Here is a 23,514-nt window from a genome sequence, read left to right as displayed (position 1 = left end):
AGTGCAGGTTCATAATTCCTTGAAAATGGAGTCAAAGGTAGATAGAATAGTGAAGAAGGCATTTGGTATGCTTTCCATTATTGGTCAGAGCATTTTAGTATAGGTATTGGGGGTTATTTTGCAGTTGTACAGGGCCACTTTTGGAGTACTGTGTGCAATTCTGGTCTCCCTCCTATAGGAAGGATGTTTTGTGTGCAATTCTGGTCTCCTGTTTTGAACCTTGAAAGGGTTCAGAAAAGATTTACAAGGATGTTGCCAGGATTGGAGGGTTTGAGCTACAGGGAGAGGCCGAATAGGCTGGGGCTGTTTTCCCTGGAGCGTTGGAGGCTGAGAGGTGACCTTATAGAGGTTTATAAAATCTTAAGGGCATGACAGGGTAAATAGACAAGGTCTTTTTCCTGGAGTGGGGGAGTTCAGAACTAGGGGACACAGCTTTAGGGTGAGAGGGGAAAAATTTTAAAAGGGATCGAAGGGATAACTTTTTCACGCATAGGGTGGTACGTGTATGGAATGAGCTGCCAGAGGAAGTGGTGGAGGCTGGTACAATTACAATATTTTAAAATGCATCTGGATGAGCATATGAATTGGAAGGGTTTAGAGTGGGACAAGTGCCGGCAATTGGGACTAGATTTGTTTAAGATATCTGGTCAACATGGACAAATTGCACTGAGTCGTCTGTTCCCATGCTGTACATCTCTATGACTCTTTATGTTTCAGTATTGCCATTTACTTCAGCTTTATGTGACATCACCACTGTGTGAAACAAGATCAATTTAAAACCGATCTAGCAATTCCAAACTGAACATCCAAGGGGAACTGAGTCATGAGCAACAACACAGTTGCATTCAATCATAACGTGTAACCTCGTGATCCAAGCATTACCCCACTCTAATATTACCACTGAGCCAGGGGATCAACCCTTGTTCAATGAAGACTGCAGGAGCAGATGTCAGGATTACCTTAAAATGAGATGTCAACCTGATGAAGCGACAAAATAAGTTGACTGCATGCCACACATATAAATAGTATGTTAAAACTGGATTCCTAAAGCAATGATCAGATCAAAGCTCCTGTAATCCTGCAACCTGCAGTTGTAAATCATGATAAATGATTGAATAAGCACGATGTGGTGGTTCTGATGTTGGACTGGTGTGTACAAAGTTAAAAATCACATAACACCAGGTTTTAGTGCAACAGAATTAAAAATCTCATCAACCACCTGATGAAGGAGCAGTGCTCCGAAAGCTAGTGCTTCCAATTAAACCTGTTTGAATATAACCTAGTGTTGTGTGATTTTTAACTTTTTGTACACCCCAGTCCAACACCGGCATCTACAAATCATTAGTCCAACTAGTCTATTTGGAAACACTAGCTTTCAGAGTGCTGCTCCTTCATCAGGTATCTAGCGGGGCAGGATCAGAAGACACAGAATTTATAGCAAAAGATCACAGTGTCATGATATATTGAACACACCTAGATTGCTGTTAAGTTTTTCATCTTTTAGAATGGGTTGCAGGTTTCAGTTCATTAATATGTTAATCCCAGAATTTCTTTTAAGTCACATTCTCAAGATAACTTGAGGTTTTATTTTAAAAAAACTGACATCTCGAGTCAGACGATGTATTAAAGGTGTGAGGTTAGAGTCTGTCTGTATTCCAATCTTGAGTTGGACTGGTTCTATTTCCAAAAAAGGATTTTATAAAATGTTATATGGATTGACTGCCTGCAGATTGTGTGCATTTTGAGCAAAAATCGAATGTATATGCAAATACAATTCTGTAAACATAAATTCACCCCACAGACTTCTGTGTGTGTATGTATGTGAGGGAGAGAGAGAATGAGTGTGAGTGCACATGAGAGAATGTGTTTGCGTGTGTGCATGCTTGGTGAAGTGCGTGCATGAGTGTGACAGAGTACAAGCCTGTGAGAGGGTGTGCGCATGGGTCAGTGTGGGGGTATATGTGTTTGTGTCTGAGAGAAAACTTATATGAGACAGGGTCTGCATGTGTGTGTGAGTATGTAAGAGTGTGTGTGTAGTGGGGTCACCTGTAGTGTTACATGAACCCAAGGCCATCCTCATGGGTACCGAACGTGCCTATCAGCCTCTGCTCAGCCACTTTGCAATGCTGCATATCCCAAAGTCTGCCTTGGAGGATGGTTACCTGAAGATCAGAGGCCGAATGCCCCTGACAGCTGAAATGTTCCCCGACTGGGAGGGATGGTCCCTGTCTGGCGATTGTTGTGCGGTGTCCATTCATCTGTTGTCATAGCGTTTGCTTTGGTCTCACCAATGTACCTTGCATCAGGGTTTCTTTCCTGCAGCGTGTGAGATAGACAGCATTGGCCAAGTCACATGAGTACCTGCTGTGTACATGGTGGGTGGTGACCCCACATGTAATGGTAATATCCATGTTGACATTCTGACACGTCTTACAGTGGTTGCCATGACAGGGTTGTACAGTGTTGTGGTCAATGTTGTCCTGACAGCTGGGCAGTTTGCTGCAAACAATAGTCTGTTTAAGATTTGATGGTTGTTTAAAGGTGAGAAGAGGAGGTGGAGGGAAGGTCTTGGCGAGGTGCTCATCCTCATTGATAATGTGTTGCAGGCTGCAAAGAACATAGTGTAGTTTCTCTGCTCCAGGGAAGTACTGGACAATGAAGGGTATCCTACCAGTTGGAACCTGTGTCTATCTCCTGAGGAGGTCATTATGGTTTCTTGCTGTGGCATATTGGAACTGGCAGTCTATGAGTTGAGCATCATACCCTGTTTTTACGAGGGTGTCCTTCAGCACCTTAAGGTGTCCATTGTGTTCCTCCTCCTCTGAACAGATCCCGTGTATGTGCAGGGCTTGACCGTGGGGAATGGCTGTTTTAATATGTTTAAGGTAGAAGCTAGAGAAGTGCAGCATTGTGAGGTTATCTGTGGATTTGCGGTAGACTGAGGTGTGCGTCCTTGGAGATGCATGTGCCCAAGAATGAGACAGATACTAAAGAGTAGTCCATGGCAAGTCTGATGGTAGAATGAAACTTGTTTATGTCACTGTGCAGTTGTTTCAATTATTCCTCACCATGGCCCAGAGAAAGAAAATGTCGTCAATGTTTCTGGTGCATAGGGCTGGTTGGAGGTCCTCTGCAGCAAAAAGGTCTTATTCAAACTTGTGTATAAAAAATGTTGGCATATTGGGGTGCAAATTTGGTCCCCATGGCTGTTCTGTGTGTCTGAATGAAGAATGGTTGTCAAAGGTGAAAATGTTTTGGTCAAGAGTGAAGCGGATGAATTGGTAGAGTGTTTGCATGAGTGTGATGGAGTATAAGCCTGTGAGACGCTGTGTGCGTGGGTGTGAGTGTGGTGGGTGGGTGTATATATGTGTGTCTGAGAGATAACGTGTATGAGAGAGGGTCTGTGTGAGTATATAAGAGTGTGTGGGGTCTAGTGGGGTCACCTGTAGCGTGAGATGAATCCAAGGTCCTCGTTGAGGCCATCCTCATAGGTACTAAACTTGGCTATCTGCTCGGCCACTCTGCATTGTTGCATATCTAGAAGAAGGATGGTCACCTGAAGATCCAAGGCTGAATGTCCCTGACCACTGAAGTGTTCCCCGACTGGGAACTCTCACACCCTCGCACACACCGTCTCACAGGCTTATACTTCATCACACACTCACACACACACACTCTATCAAGCACGCACACATGAAAACACACACTGTCTCACTTGCTCTCTCTTTTTGCCCCCCCTCACATGTGCACAAATACACACACACAAGTTATGGGGTGAATTTGCATTTGCAGAATTGCTTTTGCAGACACAGTATATTTTTGCTCAAAAAGCACACAAACTGCAGGCAGTCAATCCATACAATATTTTATAAATTCCTACTTTGGAAATGAAACCAGTCTAACTCAAGACTGGGATACAGGCACTCTCTAATCTCACAGTATTAATACATTGTCTGAGCTGCAATGTCACCTTTTTTTTTAAAACCTCAACTTATCGAGTTTTGAGAAGATTTGTAGCTCAGGTTGAGGTTTTGGATGTAGATTTGCTCACTGAAGGTTTGTTTTCAGACATTTCGTCACCATACTAGGTAACATCTTCAGTGAGCCTCTGGATGCAGTATGGGTGATGTAGCCTACTTTCTATTTACATTTGGGTTTCCTTGGGATGGGTTGGGACAACACACCCATCCTAGGACAAGCCAAACAGAGACACGCATGAGCATTCCCAGAAGCATGGCATTCCAACCGGAACTCCTATCAACAAACAAATTGACTTGGATCCCATTCACCACCCCCTGGAAAAAAAGAACAGGAAATGAAGTCACCACAGGAAATGGCACCACCAACCCAATGAAACCCAAACATATAAATAGAAAGTGGGCTACACAACCAGTGCTTCATCCAGAGGCTCACTGAAGGTGCTACCCAGTATGGTGCCAAAATGTCTGAAAATGAACCTTTCAGTTCAGCGAGCAAACCTACATCTAGAACTTCAACTTATCTTGAATGTCATAGAGATGTACAACATGGAAACAGACCCTTCAATTCAACTCGTCCATGCCGACTGGATATCCTAACCTAATCTAGTCCCATTTGCCAGCAATTAGCCCATATCCCACACCTTCCTATTCATATACCCATCCAGATGCCTTTTAAATACTGTAATTGTACCAGCCTTCGCGACTTCCTCTGGCAGCTCATTCCATACATGTACCACCCTCTGTGTGAAAAAAAACTGCCCTTTCGGTCCCTTTTATAACTTTCCTTTCTCACCCTAACCCTATGCCCTCAAGTTCTGGACTCCCCACCCCAGGGAAAAGACCTTGACTATTTATCCTATCTATGCCCCTCACGATTTTATAAACCTCTAAGGTCACCCCTCAGCTTCCAATGCTAAAGGGAAAACAGCCTCAGCCTATTCAGCCCCTCCCTATAGCTCAAATCCTCCAACCCTGGTAACATCCTTATAAATCTTTTCTGAACCCTTTCATGTTTCATAACATTCTTCTGATAGGAAGAAGACCAGAATTGCATGCAATATTCCATCAGTGACCTAACCAATGTCCTGTACAGCTGCAACGTGACCTCCCAACTCCTATACTCAATGCTCTGACCAATAAAGGAGAGCATGCCAAATGCCTTCTTCACTATCCTGTCTATCTGCAACTCTACTTTCAAGGAACTATGAATCTGCACTCCTAGGTTTCTTTGTTCAGCAACACTCACCAGGACCTTACCATTAAGTATATAATTCCTGCTCTGATTTGCTTTTCCAAAATGCAGCACCTCACATTTATCTAAATTAAACTCAATTTCCCACTCATCAGCCCATCGGTCTGTCTGATCAAGATCCCATTGTCTTCTGAGCTAACCTTCTTGACTTAAAAGAAATTCTGGGATTTACATATTAATGAACCAAAACCTGCAATCCCTTCTAAAAGATGAAAGACAGTCTAGGTTTGTTCAGTATATCATTTTAATTGCATGAAACTGTAATCTTTTGCTATAAATTCTGTGTCTTATGATTCTGCCCTACTAGGTACCCACTGAAGGTAGGTGCCTGGAATACCCTACTGGGGAGGTGGTGGAACCAGATACGATAGCAGTGTTAATGAAGCACCAAGAGACATGATTAGGCAAGGGATAGAGGGGGTATGGACCAGGGGCAGGCAGATGGAATTAATTTAGAATGGTATTGTGGTTGTCCCAGATATGATGTACTAAAGAACCTGTTTCTATGCTGTACTGTTCAACGTTCTATGCCTTCTTGATTCACTGGTGCAGATGAAAGAATGAATGAAAATTACACCTCTCCTCGCATAGCCAGCTAAGGGAGGGAATAGATGGGAGACCACGCAAGCGGGAATCACTGGATTTCTCAACATGCTTGACAGCGCTCCGAAAGCTACTGCTGCCAAATAAACCTGTCGGACTATAACCCGGTGTTGTGCGATCTTTAACTTTGTTCACCCCAGTCCAACACCAGCTCATCCAAATCATGAATATAAGTTCGCATGCAAACCATCCCTCAATTGAAACGCTACGAGGACGTTAAATCAAATCATACCATGTTCAATCAAACAGGAGCTCTCGCTATACTCTTTGTGTAAACGATGGTAATTACTGTCTCTGCTGATATTAACTATTTACCATGCAGAGAGCAGGTTCCATTGCAGTTGAAAGCTGATGATAGGCTCAGAATGAGGTGGCGGTGATGAGGTGAAACAATTGTAGGGATACAGATGTTTTACTTCAAATACTTAAAGCTAAACATACTAAGTAGGTAAGGAGATGTGGGAGGTCAGCCGTGTCTCACCCTATTCATTGTGCTTTCTGTGCAAAATGGGAGCTAGTAGGTGGGAGGTTGCTCTCGATTATTATTTATTTTCGAAAGCAGAAGCTTCCTCGGACTGACCATGTTTGCATAGAAAGCAGTAGGTGACCCAGAGCATGAGGATAACAGCCTATAAATAATTAGTTTTCCTTGGGGTGGCATGGCGGCTGCTTACAGGAGGCCGGAATGGAAGCTGCTCTGAGTACAGCTCTCCATTTCCCATTGAAATCCTCACCGAGCTTCTCAGCTTGTGTATTAGAACCACCCCCCCGGCTCCTTCAAAACATGCTGAAGGGGGTCAGCAATCCACCACGCTGTATCTCTCGAAATCCGCATCAATTTGAGATTAATCCAAAACACAGATTCCACTTTTCTCCCCCTTCAGAAAGGACCTATTTTGAAACGTAACTTAGTTTTTGTGTGTGTGTGATTTATCCCGTATAGTTCTATTCCCTGGATGTACTGTGTCTTGGCTCAACTGATATGATATGGGCTGGGGGGAGGGGGAGGCATTAGCCTAAGGTATTGGAAGCAGAGAGAGAGAGTTGATCCCTTTTCCCCCTCCGCCTGAAGTTTTATTTTTGGAAGTGCGTTCTGACGGCGCATGATGCAAGAACGGAGGAGGTAAGCGGAAGTTTGTATTGAGAGAGAGCATTGCTACGGTGGAGCTCATGGGATTTCATGTCGTTGGATGATCGTCCCCACAAAGTTAAGGAAGCGAGTGGGGCGGAGCACGGGTTGTTGCCAACTTCCAACTGTACTGGCTGGAAGGCAATCTGTACATGTGAGGCGGACACGCGTGTAGATACCAGTGCTGTGCTGTGACCGCCTTCATAAATTATGTTACGACCTGCTGCTTTCTAGTTTCCCGAAGAAACTGGTGGTAAGGATTTTCCATGAAATCTTGCCTCTATTTCTTAGATGTAATGCTTGTGGTGACTTTTTTTTTTGCTGGTTAACTTTGTGAAGTCCAGGACGTTGGAATCTGTTGCCAAACTGTGGATCTTAAATATAAAATGATCAAAAGAGTGATGGCAGGGTCACTTTTTGGATGGAGTAAGTGTCATATTGTTTGTGAAGTTTAATTTTAGTTTTGAAAGGACAGCATCTTTTCAGCTATATTGGCCACGAGGCCAGCGTGTTCTAGTGTACATTTTTGACTAGAATTTTTTATTTTCCCCCATGGAGGGCGCTGGTAGTTTTATCTTGCTCTGTTTAGAATTTGCCCTCAGTATTTTAATGGCTTGACCCTGCCCCACACTATCGCTGTACAGTCAGCCTTGTTAATTACCAGTTACCTGGTAGACAGTAAACAAGAGCAGTCCAGGATATCTTTGTATTTGATTTTAATTCCAGAGGGAAATAGTTTTTTGCCCATCTTGTCATTGTTATCTGCTTGTTGTGGCTTGGCTAATTTATTGGAGTTCCTTGAAACAGTAACCAGCAAAATGGATAAATTGGAACCTGTAGTTGTGCTGGACTTGGATTTCCAAAAGACATTCAGTAATACACCAAGCGTATATGTAGGCAGTAACATGCATGACAAAGGATTGGTTAACTAGTGGATCGCCATGGGGATCTTGCTGAGGCCATAACTGGTGTGCAATATATAACAATGACTTTAATGAAGGGATCAAATGCACTGTTACTAAATCCACTGATGATGAATAGTCCAGTGTTCTTGTGGCCCAGTGGTAATGTCACTACTTCTGAGCCAGGATCTCTGGGGTCAGGTCCCATTTGTTCTAGAGGCGTGTAATCGTAATGCTGAACAGGCTAGTTAGAAAATATAAAGGGATTTTAGTTTGTCTACAGCCATACTAGCCTGAAAACAACTGATCTCGGAAGTTAAGCAGACTTGGACCCGGTTAGTACTTGAATGGGAGACAGCCTGGGAAGAGCAGACTTTGAGGGCTCTTGTGGAGTCCCTCTTAATTAGCCCCAGGTTCAAGTCCCACCTGTCCCAGGGAAGTGCGATAACATCGAAACAGATTGATTAGGAAATATTTAGAAAGTTTGTCAGGAAAATAAGTTGTCAAGAAGAAGAATCTACAAAGGGGTATGGCTAGTTTGAATGAGTGGAGAAAATGTAATTGGAGTTACAGGGTGGAAAAAATGAACTTGTCTATTTTGACAGAAAGAATAGAAAAACAGTATTATTTTATGGAAGAGAGAATGCAGAACTGTGTACCAGAGATTTCTGGGTGTCCTTGTGCATAAACCATCAAATGTTCATATATAGGTATAGAAACAATGAGGGAGTGAAATGGAATGTTGATGTTTATTGCAAGGGGACTGGAATATAAAAATACAGCGGTATTACTACAACTGTACAGGGCTTTAGTAAGACCACATCCAAAGTATCTTGTACAGCTTTGGTCTCCTTACTTGGGACATCAATGCATTAAAAGCAGTTCAGAGAAATTTTCCTTCATTGATTCATGGGATGAAAGAATAGGGTTTATAAGGAAAGAGTGATCATGTTGGGCCTTTGGGTATTTGGAATTTGGAAGAATGAGAGTTGATCTTATTGGAATATATAAAATCCTGAGAGGCTCGACAGTCTGGATTCTGAGAGGATATTTCACCTTGTGGGGGAGTCCAGAATGAATTTTAAAAGTTGGGTGTGTCTCATTTGTGATTGGGATGAGAATTTCTTTTACTCATGGCATAACATTTGTGATTGAAATTCTCCAGAGAGCGATGTATGAAAGACTGGGTTAGACTCATGTTTGATCACCAGGAAAGTCAAAGGTGAAGGTGGACCGATAGGAAAATGGAGTTGCAGCAACAATCAGACCAGCTCGGATCATGTCAAATGGCAGAGCTGGCTCGAGGAGATGAATGGCCTCCTCCTCTTAATTCTTGTGTGAATGATTGAGCAGGGGAGGATCAAAACTTGTTGAGCTGAAGTGAGATGACCACTGCAATGGGGTGGGATGTTAGCCTGCTGCAAGTTTCAATGGCAAGAGAAGGGAGTTTTTGAAGGAATGGGTTGATACAAACCTGTGAATTTAGAAACCAACAAAGTTTGTGTGACTTTATAAAACTCTTGAGCCTTAATCTATTGCTTTTGGAAAGCAGTTTTGTTTTAGACCACTGGATAATGCTCAATGAGTGCAGTACTGGTCTAAAAGCTGTAATTTCCCGGGTGCAGTTGGTAGTGTCATTCTGTTTAGATGAGCAGACTGTCTAAAAGTAAACAGGAAAAATAACATAACCAGTTCTTAAATAGTATTCAAACTGTGCTGTATACATAACCATATTTTAGTGAGGAACTTTTAGTTGTTCATCTCAACTCACATCATCTTCATGTGTTGTAGCTCCCTGTCAACCAGTACCAGCGTAGGATGGCATGGTGGTTCAATTCCAGCCCTGGATGTCTTTCTTTGTGAAATTTGCCCATTCTCCCAGTATCTCTGTGGGTTTCTATCAGGTGATCTGGCTTCCACCCACAGTCCAGAGATTTGCAGGTTACGTGATTGGTCATGCTGAATTGCCCAATAGTGTCCAGGGATGTGTAGGTTAGATGGATTAGCCATGATAAATATGGGGTTACTTGGATAGGTTTAGGCCTGGATCTGGGTGGGATGCTCTTCAGAGAGTCAGTGCAGATTCCATGGGCTGAATAGCATTCCTTTTGCACTGTAGATATTCTATAATAAGCAATAATCAGGTAATTTTCTTATTTAGTTATCTTGGGACATTGTGTGGAAACTGGTACATTTAATGTTAAGGTCCGAGGGAGTGTTGCTGAACAAAGAGACCTTGGAGTGCAGGTTCACAGTTCCTTGAAATGGAGTTGCAGGTAGATAGGATAGTGAAGAAGGTGTTTGGTATGCTTTCCTTTATTGGTCAGAGTATTGAATACATGAATTGGGAGGTCATGTAACAGCTGTACAGGACATTGGTTAGGCCACTGTTGGAATATTGCGTGCAGTTCTGGTCTCCTTCCTATTGGAATGATGTTGTGAAACTTGAAAGGATTCAGAAAAGATTTACAATGATGTTGCCAGGGTTGGAGGATTTGAGTTGTATGGAGAGGCTGAATAGGCTTGGGCTGTTTTCCCTGGAGCGTCAGAGGCTGAGGGGTGACCTTATAGAGGTTTACAAAACAATGAGGGGCATGGATGGGATAAATAGGCAAAGTCTTTTCCCTGGGGTCAGGGAGTCAAGAATTGAGGGCATAGGTTTAGGGTGAGAGGGGAAAGATATAGAAGAGACCTCAGGGGCAACTTTTTCACACAGAGGGTGGTGCGTGTGTGGAATGAGCTGCCAGAGGAAGTGGTGGAGGCTGGTATAATTGCAACATTTAAGAGGCATTTGGATGGGTATATGAATAGGAAGGAATTGGAGGGATATGGGCTGGGTGCTGGCAAGTGGCACTAGTTTAGTTGGCGTAACTGGTCAGTGTAGACAAGGTTGACCGAAGGGTCTGTTTCCATGCTGTACATCTCTATTACTCTATGGTTGCTGGTATGTTTGTCTTCACAGCAAGAGTAACTATACTTGAAAATTGATGACTTGGCTGTGCATTGCTTTCAAGATAGTTTTAGAATTATATTGACACTTTGTAAATGTAAATCTTTACACCATGTTTGCACGAAAACCAAACTCATGCTTTCCCTCCTCACCATCCATGTTTATAGATGTATGTACTTCTCTCTGCCTCTGCTGTTATGATCTCCTACTTTAAAGAACAAGCAGTTTTTTCTTGTATTTCTGTGGAAAAGAAATCAAGAAGTGCCATAGTTTCTTTATTCTGTTAATCAGCCCATAATGGTTGTTGCCTTCAATTTGTGAGGTTTGCGAGGACAAAGCTTCGCTCTTTCACCAATGCAATTGTAGATTGATATTGTTAATTTGATCACATTGGGATTCTTGAGAACAGTGAAGTAGTGAAACTGTCAGCAGTGCTTTTAATTGAATTGTGACATTTGACTGAATTTTAAGAATATGGCTTACGAGCCTTTTTGTTTGATAGGTATTGTCTCATGACTGGAATTTATTTATCAAAGCTACATTTTCAACTGTGGGCGTACCACTTTTGCAAGGCATGATAATGCGTAAACAGAGCCTTCTCACGGATTAACCATTAAAAGTTAAAACAAAGTAGGGAATCTTCCACTGAGCGGCAAGGTTCCTAACAATGACCCTAGATTTAAAGGAAAAGGGTTCAATAACTGATTAGAACGGCCCCAGCAATCATAATCAAACTGACAACCGTATTTTTGTTGCTGCCTTGAAATGATTTGTATCTCTCATTGCATTGCTACAGATTGCACCACCATAATCTGCAGCACAAATAGCTAATAAATAACCTTTTCCTTAAAAGCACTGTTTCCTTTTTATACATTGTAATAAGAAAGACCATGAACACCTCATGCCCATTTTGGCATGATGAATAAGGGTATGCAGACTGGATAAATAAATGGCTTAGAAGAGCAAAGTTACCTAGGGATACAAATTCACAAATCATTCATGGTATCCAGTCAAAGTAATGAGGCTAAAAAATGGAATTAGAGGTCTTGTAGTGCAGTATGCTTCTAAGTTAGAGCTCCGGTTTTGAGTCCCTGTCTAGCACTTGATGGCCAAAGCAGTTGCATTCATATTGCAGCCAGACAAGTTGAGTATCAACCTGCAGATCCGTCCCAACACTTTCCAGTAGCAAGTGATAAAAGCAGCAGAGACTCCAGGGTAACCATGTAATGGAAAAACATCTTGCAGCCTATAAAATTACTTTCCATAGCTCCATACTGCAACATGTAACTTGGTCTGCCTAAGAACAAACATGTACTGCCAAACTGCAAATAAGACATTGGCTCTTGTGTAGAGGAATAACAATGGAGGTTATGTGGGACTTTAGTGCAACCTTATTTTGAGTATTATGTTGTGTTCTAATTACAAAAAGGATATAGAGGCACTGGAGAAAGAGGAAATAGACTTATTTGGATGATACCAAAAGTGTGTGTGTATCGGGAAGAACAGAACAGATGGGTATGCTTTTTATTTCATGAGAAACAAGATGGTGAAATCATCTTAAATTATGGAGTTGTTTGTTAAAACTCGCACAGAGAGGATACTTTAATTTATTGGGGTGTCCAAAACTACTACTATTAAATATAGTCATTTTTAAAAATGCATATAATGACAAATTACATTTATACAGTTACCATAACATTGTAAAATGTCCTAGCTTCACAGGAATATTGTCAAAGTTAGGTAAGTAGGTACTGGAACATATAACCAAAAACTTTGGTGAAGGAGGTTTCTTCACTCAGGAGAGAGAGAGAGGTAGAGAATTATAGTATTTAGGGAGGGAATTCTAGAGATAAGGCTGTGTGAGATCATGTAGGAGGTTGAGGGGTGACCTTTATAGAGGTTTGTAAAATCATGAAGGGCTTAGATGAGGTGAAGAGCAAAAGTCAAAACCAATGGGTATATTTTTAAGGAGAGTGGAGAAGGATTTAAAAGGGATCTAAGGGGCAATCTTCTGTCAGTGATTTGTATATGGAATGAACTGCCAGAGGAAGTGGTAGATACAGATACAGTGACAACATTTATAAGACATTTTAGACAGGTATGCAAATAGGAAGTGTTTAGAGGGATATGAGCCGAACACAGGCAAAGGAGAGTAGTTTAGTTTGTGAAACTTGGTCAGCATGGATGGGTTGGACTGAAGGGTCTGTATACATGCTGTATGATCTTATGGTTGATCTGGCATTCTTCACGACCACTTTGCTGCTCTTTCCTCATAACTCTTGATTCCCCTACCAATCAAAAATGTATCTGTCTCCCTGTAATAGGGCTGAGGGAGTGTGTCCTTATCAAGGGAACGTCACGCCTGACAAATCTGTTAGAATTCTTTCAGGAGGTGATGAGCAAATTGGACAAAGGAGAGCCAGTGGACTTGATCTGTTTGGATTTCCAGAAGACTTTGACAAGGTGCCACACAGGAGGCTGCTAAATGAGATAAGTACCCATGGTGTTAGGCAAACCAGAAGCAGAGAGTGGGGACAAAGAGATCTTTTTCAGGATGGCAGCCAGTGACTAGTGGAGTTCTGGATGAGTTGGTATTGGGACCAGAACTATTCAAGCTAAACATTAATGATCTGGATGAAAGAATTGAGGCAACTATTGCTAAGTTTGCATGTCACACAAAGATAGGTGGAGGGACAGGAAGTGGGGAGAAATTGGGCAGAATAGGACAGTGGATAAAGAAGCAGTAGAAGGAACACTATGTGGGAGAGTATGTGGTTTTGCACTTTGGTTGGAAGAATTGACACAGACTGTTTTCTAAATAGGGAAAGGCTTTGGAAATCTGAAGCGCAAAGGGACTTGAGTCCTAGTTCAACATTCTGTCAAGCCACAATGCAGGTTCAGTTGGTAGTTAGGAAGGCAAATGCAATGTTAGCATTCATTATGTGAGGGTTAAAGAATACAAGAGCAGAAGTGTACTACTGAAGCTATATAAAGCATTGGTCAGATTGCATTTGGAATATTGTGAGCAGTTTTTGGCCCTGTATCTAAAGGCCTTGAGTGAGGTCCAGAGGCGTTTTACAAGAATGATCCTGGAGATGAAGGGCTTGTCATATGGGAGCAGTTGAGGATTCTTGTCTGTACTCAGTGGAGTTTAGAAGGATATGTGGGGATCTCACTGAAACTTACAGAATATTTAGAATGAAACATTTTTCCACAAGTAGAAGAGACTAGGACCTGAGAGCACAGCCTCAAAGCGACTCTTTAGAATGGAGATGAGGAGGAATTTCTTCAGTCAGAGTGGTGAATCTGTGGAATTCATCACCACAAAAAGCTGTGGAGATCAAGTCATTGAGTGTAATTAAGACAGAGATAGATAGGTTCCTTATTGTTAAGGGGATTATAGGTTACAGGGAGAAAGCAGGACCTGCATTGAGAAACAAATGAGCTATGATAAAATGGTGGAGCAGACTCAATGGGCCAAATAGCTTAATTTACTCCTATAGGTTATGGTCTATCTCAGCCTTAAATATACACAAGAACTCTCCCTTACACCTCTCCATGGCAAGGAATTCCAAAGACACTGAGCCCTCTAAGAAAAGTAATGCCAATCCTCTTTTTTAAATTGGCATCACTTAATTCTGCACTGATGCTATCTGAACCTAGACTCTCCCATGAAAACATCTTCTCAACATTTACCCTGGCAAGTCCCTTAAGAAGGAGAAAGTGAGGACTGCAGATGCTGGAGATCAGAGTCAAGAGTGTGGTGCTGGAAAAGCACAGCAGGTCAGGCAGCATCTGACGAGCAGGAGAATCAATGTTTCAGGCATGAGCCCTTCATCAGGAATCCCCTAAAGAAATCTATATGTTTCAATGAGATCACCTTTCATTTGTCTAAATTCCAGTGAGTCGAGTCCCAAGCTGTTTAGTCTTTGCTCATTAGATAATCCTTCCATACCAGGAATCATCCTAATGTACCTTCTGTGAACTGCCTCCAATGAAATTATATCTTACCTGAAGAAAGGGGACCAAAACTGCCCACAGTATTCCAGTTGTGGTCTTACCAACACCTTGTACTATTGCAGAAAGACTTCCCTACTCCTATGCTCTACCCATCCTTGAAATAAGGGTCAACATTCCATTAGCCTTCCTGATTACCTGCTCCACCTGTGTGCTAGCTCTGTGTTTTGTCCACAAGATATGCCATTTCCTTGTCCTCCAAAACTGTCTCTCACTTTCATTTTCTAAGGGGCCTAGGTTCACTTTGACCTCCCTTTATTCTTTTTATATATTTAATGACGTGCTTATTGTCAGGTTTTTACATTCTTTGACCGTTTGCACTTGCAGTTTATTTTCTGTTATCATTTTAGTCTTCCTTTGCTGGATTCTGAATTTAACCTAAGCTCCTTTTAAATGCATTCTCTTTCAACTTTTTACACTCTTTAACTTGGGCCTTAGTAGCTAAAGATATGGGAAATGGGGATGTTGAAGAGGTTATACTTAGAGGACTAGAGAGGTCAATGAAGGGTATGGGGAGATTAATGATAGGCAGAGAAAAAGCCATAGGGGGATTAGAGAATGAGGAGCAAAATTCAATAGTTAATGTGTTGGACTAGAAGCTATCAAAGATCACTGAGCACAGGGGGAATAGGTCAATATGACTTGGTGTGAGTTAAGAAACAGGCACCAGTGTTTTGCATGTGTTCAAGCTAATGGAGAATAGAAATGGAAGGCCAATCAGGAAAGCATTGGAAAAGTCAACTTGAGAGGTATTAAGGTACAGATAAAATCACCAAGATGCAAAGTAACGAGTGTAGAAGCTGCAGATGGAAATCTGTCAAAGTATTTCATTGAGAAATTTGCATGGCACTTGTGTGGGCAGTGGAGACCATAATTTTACATGAAGGGATGTATGGAAAAGGTAAGATGTTCAGGTATATGGGAACAGATAAGGGTTTGATAATCCTCGGTAAACATTGGGTGGTTGATGTGTGTGTTTGTGGGTGGATCGGGGTGGTCTGGTTGGGGCAGATGGTGAAAAGAACAACTTGGAGGAAGACGTCTTGAGCGGAAAATGGGTGTCATCATTGTGCAACCAGGCTTCCCCACCAGCATGGTATCATTACAATCTTCCACAGTAAACTGTTGGGAGATGAGATGTAGTGGACAGACATTTTATAGGGCAATGTGTAGAGGGGTGGTTAAAGCTGATCTGCTGAAAGGTTTCCCAGAATTAGCATAGAAATAGATGAGTGGGATGGGAAGGAAGATTGTAAAGATTAGTATCCAATGTGTATGCTGGGTGGAAGTTGAGACTGAAGACGGTGTAGAGTAACTGGAGTTGCTGTTTAGAACGTAGAAGCAACAGTGGATCCCTGGTCCTTTTGGATGATGCCAAGAACAACATCTATGCTCTCTCTGGATATCTCCGGTCAGCATCAAGCTTGAACAAGTCTATAGAGTGATTCAGAAATTTGGAAGGGCAAAATATTTAAGAAGTTGGCGTGGATGGTTTGGACCAAAGGGTCTGTTTCCGTGCTGTACATCTGTATGATTCTATGACTCCAACTGAGAAACAAAGTAGGCAAAAATGGCAGGAGGGTAGGGTCTAGAAAGGATAAAGAGAAAAGAGGATAAGAAAATATTGTGCATAATAATGAACATAAATTACAGTTTGGAAGTTTAAAATAAAAGGATAAAATAGTAATGCTACACAAGCAATAAATTTTGAGCAGTATGCCAGTTTCAGAAAACAAACAGAAGGAACTCAGTACTGCATGGGCTTAAGCCACTTCCTTATGTTATTGTTGAGCAGAGCTGTGCTAAATATCATCAGAACAACTGTATTATCAAATTGTATAAAATAAGAATTAAAGTTATCCCAAATGCCTTATAATGTTTGGAAGGTTCTGTCAAGAATGTTTTCGAGCAAAGACATCGAGCAATTAATGCAAAAGTGAGAAAACTTGAGACCGAGTTAGATTGTAACTGTAAGAGTGTGTCTGTAAAGCTGGTGTGCTGGAAAGGACAAACTTGAATTCACATAGTGCCACTGATGACCACAAGATATTCCAAAGCATGTTATAACCAGTGAAGTCTACTGTTGTAATCTAATGTTGGAAAGCACACCAAGCAATTCATAACATTGAGATAATGATTAAATGACTTTTTTCAGTGATGATGATTAAGTAAAAGAATAATTGGCCAGATACCAGAAGAATTCCTCTACTCAACATTTATGCCCATTCAAGAAAGCAGTTGGGTCTTTGTTGAGCATCTCCTCTTTAAGTTGGCATCTGACAATGTAGCACCTCCTCAGTACGAACTCTACTGAACTAGTACTAACATTTATTCCTAGTACTTTTATCTACTTTTGTGACATAGTTCTACAGGAAAAAAAATCTAAGTTCCTTTGTTTACTTTAAATCATAAATGTAATTTTATGCAAATTGCCACAGCAACCAAATTTGGAGGGGTGGGGAGTTTTAAAAAGATTAGTTTAACGGGGATTTTATATAAGTAGAAGTATGAGAAGCCTGGTTAAATCCCTATGTAAATCCTGGTTTACTTGTTTAAACATTACCTTTTTCAGATTCTGTCATGTATTCACATATTCAGTATATTGGCCACAAGGTGATATAGGCCAAGGGCAGTGCGTCTGTTTCTTTACATTTGTCGTCAACAGAATTGATCTGGTTTGATTCCTGACGTAGGTTGCCACTGTGTATATGTTGCAACAAATACATGAAAGAAACTGAAAAAAACAGCAAGCAATAGCATATTTACAAAAAGACCAACTGATTCAGAAACTGCTTTTAAATTATACATCGCAAAATCAATTTTGATGGAGATTTTAACATACTGATCCATTTTGTTTTGAGACATTAATGAAATAAACGTCCTTTTGGAGGATGTATCTCCAACTTTGTTGTTGTGTTCTTTCTACTTTTCCTATTTTGCTGTGGGTTGCCACAGTGCTGCTTCTCTCCCTTTTATCAGTCACTTATTCTTGTGTAGGTTTCTCGTCACCATAGCCTTCCTCTTTTCCTGTCTGACAGTTGTGTACATAACAGATGACCATACTATTTCACTCTCTTCTCAGCTACAATTTATGGTGCTTCCACAATTTTTGTTAATCCTTTTTGTTTTTATTTATTCACTCATGGGACATGGTGTTGCAGGCTTGTCCAGCATTTATTTCCCATCCCTAGTTGCCCTTAAGAAGATTCCTGATAATTACTCCACACATCCATCTCAGCGCCTGCATGTTATTAATTTTTAATAGTTACTATTATAGTCGTAGAGATGTACAGCATGGAAACAGACCCTTCGGTCCAACCCGTCCATGCTGAGCAGATATCCCAACCCAATCTAGTCCCATCTGCCAGCACCCAGTCCATATCCCTCCAAACCCTTCCTATTCATATACCCATCCAAATGCCTCTTAAATGTTGCAATTGTAACAGCCTCCACCACTTTCTCTGGCAGCTCATTCAATACACGTACCACCCTCTGCGTGAAAAAGTTGCCCCTTAGGTCTCTTTTATATCTTTCCCCTCTCACCCTAAACCTATGCCCTCTAGTTCTGGACTCCCTGACCCCAGGGAAAAGACTTTGCCTATTTATCCTATCCATGTCCCTCATAATTTTGTAAACCTCTACAAGGTCACCCCTCAGCCTCTGACGTTCCAGGGAAAACAGCCCCAGCCTGTTCAGCCTCTCCCTATAGCTCCAATCCTCCAACCCTGGCAACATCCTTGTAAATCTTTTCTGAACCCTTTCAAGTTTCACAATATCTTTCCGATAGGAAGGAGACCAGAAGTGCAAGCAATATTCCAACAGTGGCCTAACCAATGTCCTGTACAGCCGCAACATGACCTCCCAACTCCTGTACTCAATACTCTGACTAATAAAGGAAAGCATACCAAATGCCTTCTTTGGTTTTGCCCAAACTTCTAATCAGGCAAGTGACACACTTTCAGTTTTAATCATATAATACGCTTTTGCACTTCCAGTTACTCCAACCAGAGTTAATCCTTTGTTTTAATTTCTGCCACCATTTTTTTAAAAATGTGTTTTCATGGGGTATGTAGGCATCGCTGGCTGCACTGGCATTTATTGCCTATCCATAATTATTCTAGAGAAGGTGGTGGTGAGTTGCACCAGCTTCTGCAATCCTTTGGTTGTAGGTTCACCCAGAGTGCTATTATGAAGGGAGCTCCAGAATTTTGACCCAGAAGCAATGAAGGAATGGCTGTTATGTTTCCAAGTCAGGATGGTCACTTGACATTACATGTTTCTATTCGTTTTCTCTAGGTCTTCACAGTTACACCTTCACTGATCCTCTTCCTTTGGCTCAGTATACTGACTCTTTGGGTAACTGATCTCCATAGCCCATCTATTCCAGTGCTTTTCTCCAGATACTTAATCATGTTTATAATTATCTCCACCGCATAGCTCAGTGTCATCTGAACATCATTGATCATGGCACTTCCTGTCTGATACTCTGTTAAAACAACTGTGTCAATTCGGAAGAGGAAGGGGCTAAATGCTTATCCTTGGTGCAATCCAACTTTGACTCCCATTTCCCTCTGACTAATGAACCTAACACTGTGGGCAATTTAGCACGACCAATTCACCTAGCCTGCACATCTTTGGACTGTGGGAGGAAACCGGAGGAAACACACGCAGACACTGGGAGAATGTGCAAACTCCACACAATCAACTGAGGCTGGAATCGAACCTGGGACCCTGGTGCTGTGAGGCAGCAGTGCTAACCACTGAGCCACCATGCCACCCATGTACCTGTACCGTGCCGTACCTGTATCTTGTAATAGTCCTGCACACCTCTTGGAGACTCCACAGGTTTAACACATTTCCAGACTTGCTCTGTACATGCACAGCCTTAAACTTTCTCCAGATTGATAAATATGGTCGTCATGTTGTTTTGGCCTTCCTGTTATTTCTCTGTCACCTGCTTTGGGATTTTCCTGTCCTTTTCAGCCTCTCCTGGATTTTTAATCTTTTTGTTTTAGTGAGTTGTTGTTGTTGTTGTTGTTGTTTTAGTTGTAGGAGGAGGAGGAGGAGTAGTCTGTCTTCCCTTCCCATTTGCTCTTTCACTTTTGTGTTTTATCTTTTCACTTTTGTCTAATTTCCATCTTTCTATTTCTAATGTTTCTGGGGTCAGTTAGCTCGGCTGGTTTGCGAAGCAGAGTAACACCAACTTGGGTTCAATTCCCACATTAGCTGAGGTGACTATGAAGGACCCTCCTCAAGCTCTCCCCTTATCTGAAGTGTAGTGACCCTCTGGTTAAATGACAACCATTCATCTCTCTCTAATGAGAGAGCAGCCCTATACTCTGGTAGGGTTATGGCAACTTTATTTTTAATGTTTCTGTAATTATGCTCAATAGCAAAAGAGCAACATCAAGAAGTGATAATTTGCTGAATTTAAACATCGTATTAAGTGTAGGAAAAGAAGCTAACAAAGATTTACCCTAGTAACTGGATCAATCAGGATTACATGTGGACTGCAGTTGATCAAGAAGACCGCTCACCATCACCTTCCTCTCAAGGGCAACTAGGGGTGGGCAATAAATGCTAGCCAGCCAGTGACATCCATGTCCCACCAGTAAATAAACTTGTTTCAAACAAAATTGACATTGGTGCTTTCACACATGAATCTATATTGACCTTCATAGATATTGACTCTTCTTGTCAGTCTCCAGACTATGATTTTCTCCATATCTTGAACTTACGTGGTAGGAATTTAGTCCTCCGTATAGCAGAGAGACCAGGATTGAACGCAGTATTCCAAATATGGCCTAACAAGAGTCCTGTACAGCCCCAACTTCTAAGCTCAATGCACTAATCAATAAAGGCAAGTGTACCAAATGCCGCCTTCACTACCTATCTACCTGTGACTTACCCTTCAAGGAACTATGAATCTGCACCCCAAGGTTGCTTTGTTTGGCAACACTCCCCAGGACCTTACCATTAAGTGTACAAGTCCTGTCCTGATTTGCCTTTCCAAAATGCAACACCTCCCACTTATCTAAACTAAATTCCATATACCATTCCTTGGCCCATTGGCCCATCTGATCAAGTTCCTGTTGTACAGTCAGGTAACCTTCTTCACTGTCCACTACACCTCCAATTTTGATTTCAACTGCAAACCTAATAAGCATTCCTCCTATATTCACATCCAAATTATTTATATAAATGACAAAAAGGCAAACAATGACAAAATTCTGAGCCTTTGCTGTTTCCCAGCATGTGAGGTGCTAAATAACTGTGTATGTTGGTTGCAGTTAACTACAGAGGAACCTCGATTATCCGAAGGACACAGGCAGAGAGTATTTCATTCGGTTAATCGAGTTCTGGATAATCAAATGCCGAATAACAGTTTAGCCAAGCATGTGATCCTGCTGGATAATCAGATATTCGGCTAGCCGAATGCTGGATAATCAAGGTTCCTCAAAACATCAAAAAAACTCAGATGCAAGTAACTAAATCAAACAATTATAAAAACGAGTAAATTGTATTTTGTTCAGAAATAATCTATAAAATACATTTTGGTAAGCTACATCCAAGATCTGCGATATAGCCAAGAATTTTTTGGTTTATTCTAAATTTCTGGGTTCCAAACTAACTAACACCCTACTTCCTGTTTAATAGGCTTTGCGTGGTTCTGTTCCTGCAGTTGGTGCCTAAAAATGTTCTTGTAAGCAAACTCACTATGTCAGGGTCAAAGACATCTGGACAGGAATATAAATGTGGTATTAGCTTGTTCTGCTATTACTTAAGTTAAGGATGATCATTTTAACTTTTTCCACAGAATTGTTACAGTCCATCGTGCTAGGACTGGTTCTACTACCCAAGGCTAGTGATGATCTCATGTCTTTTTCCCATTTCCTACAGACCATTTCTATTCAAATAATCATCCAGTGCTCTCTTGAATACCTCAATTAAACCTGCTTCACCACATATCCATACAGTGCATTCCAGATCCTAATTAATCATAGAAAAAAACAGCAGAAGTAGGGTTGATCATTGAGCTTAATACCCCATCCCCCATACCACTTCCTCCTTTAGCTAGAAGTGCTATTACCTATCTCCTCCTGGATATCACACAATGCTTTGGCTCAACCACTTTCTGTGGTAGTGAATTCCATTGGCAACTCTGTGGGCGGAGGAATTTCTTCTCTCATTCCTAAAACGTTTACCCCTTAAACTAAACTAGTCGTTACGTGAAAACAATTTTTCTGACATCACCCTTGCTTCATTTGCGCATCACTCATTTTTTTTTCTTTTTCTCCAGAATATAACCTTTTGCATTTATTGAGTAAGTGTGCCATTTTCTGGATCAAAGACCAACATGCCACAAAAGAAGGTGCTTCAGCCATCTTTGCAGGGTGCTATTGATCTCACTGCGGGAGCTACAGGTAACAGCTTTTTATTTCAAGAACAAGAGATGCACATGCAAGTATACTTTGTTTATTACAACAGTAACCACATTTCAGAACAGCTCTAAAATTGCTATGTAAATGCAAGCCCTTCTTTCTCCTAGTTGTGAAATTGTGAATTAAATTCCAGCTGAACTTTACAAGTGTTGCACTTTAGAGACACATTTGAAGCCTCCCTTCTGATTTACATCCAAACTGTGGATTATGGGAAAATATGTGGCCTCAAGAGCAGCTCTCTACGGGTGACAAACCTGGTCTTTCCCTTCCTTAGCTTCTGCATTTTGTGCCATGTTTTTACCTTTTTCTGTCTGGGGTGCTGGTGCAAAGCAGGAGAGATTGGAGCATTAAGAGAAGTCAGTACAATTACTGTTGATCTAAAATTAATTCCTTTCTATTCCTGAGATCATCATGGTTCAAACAACAACCCAGTGGCATGTGAAGGATCAAGCCAGATACGGACCACCTATAGCAACTTTCCAAGCACAATCTGATTGTTGTGGAAAGGCTAACAGTAGAACATATCTTATCTGTCTTCCCTCAGTTCCTTATTAGACCAGTAGGTGCTGCTCTTGTTTGGAATTGCATACAAGCTACAAAGTGTACTTTTGAAATCCAAATTTCTTTCCTCCTACTTGTTCCCTGCCACTTGACAACCTTCATGCTTTAAAGTTAAACATGTTGTCACACCAACATTATTCCTGATTTATGTCACTTTCTGCTTTATTTTGTGTGTAAGAACCAAAGCAGATCAACAACATCTTGAACTTGTTTCTCCATTCAGTTAGATCATGCCTGATCTACAGTTGTTTCTTTAATTTACCCTTGCTCTATATCCCTTAGAATCCTATCTACAAATGACTGCTGATGCATGACTTAGTTTTTGTATTAGCTTGAGATAAAGGTCTATGTTTCATTCATCTGTTTGATTACACTTTGTACTTTTGCAATTCTTTTCTGAAATTGTGCATTAAGAGCTCACTAGCTGGAAACTGTAACTGCTATTGTCATAGCCATGAATCGTGCTATTTGATTTGCATTTGGAAGGACGGCCACTCTACTGTGCTCTGAAATGGAACTGTTGTGCTAACACAGGTGGAGACATACATTAGAAATTGGAGGAAGGTAGATAATTTGTGTGACATTTTCATCCTAACTGTATACTAACTAGTTTGAGAAAGCTGGATTTGGATTAAGTGGAGTGATTTCAGTGCACTGCAGTGCTACAATACACTAGTT

General features: G+C 41.3%; 1 protein-coding gene across 4 annotated transcripts in view; it reads left to right on the top strand.

The window, feature by feature from the left end:
* slc25a15a (solute carrier family 25 member 15a) overlaps positions 1 to 23,514 on the top strand; it is a 73,822-nt gene that overhangs the window by 31,758 nt on the left and 18,550 nt on the right. For 2 of the 4 annotated variants that reach the window (XM_072577156.1, XM_072577155.1), the window contains exon 2: positions 22,134 to 22,257. In XM_072577156.1, the coding sequence (XP_072433257.1) occupies positions 22,191 to 22,257 (67 nt within the window). In that variant the 5' untranslated portion in view covers positions 22,134 to 22,190. Of the gene's footprint in view, positions 1 to 6,678; positions 6,959 to 6,981; positions 7,218 to 22,133; positions 22,258 to 23,514 lie in introns of those variants that run through there. The other 2 variants (XM_072577154.1, XM_072577153.1) reach the window with 2 other exon arrangements.

Source organism: Chiloscyllium punctatum, chromosome 9 (genome assembly GCF_047496795.1).
Source record: "Chiloscyllium punctatum isolate Juve2018m chromosome 9, sChiPun1.3, whole genome shotgun sequence".
NCBI lineage: Eukaryota > Metazoa > Chordata > Chondrichthyes > Orectolobiformes > Hemiscylliidae > Chiloscyllium > Chiloscyllium punctatum.
Note: the sequence above shows the minus strand (reverse complement) of the source record. Positions and strands in the feature narration are given on the sequence as shown.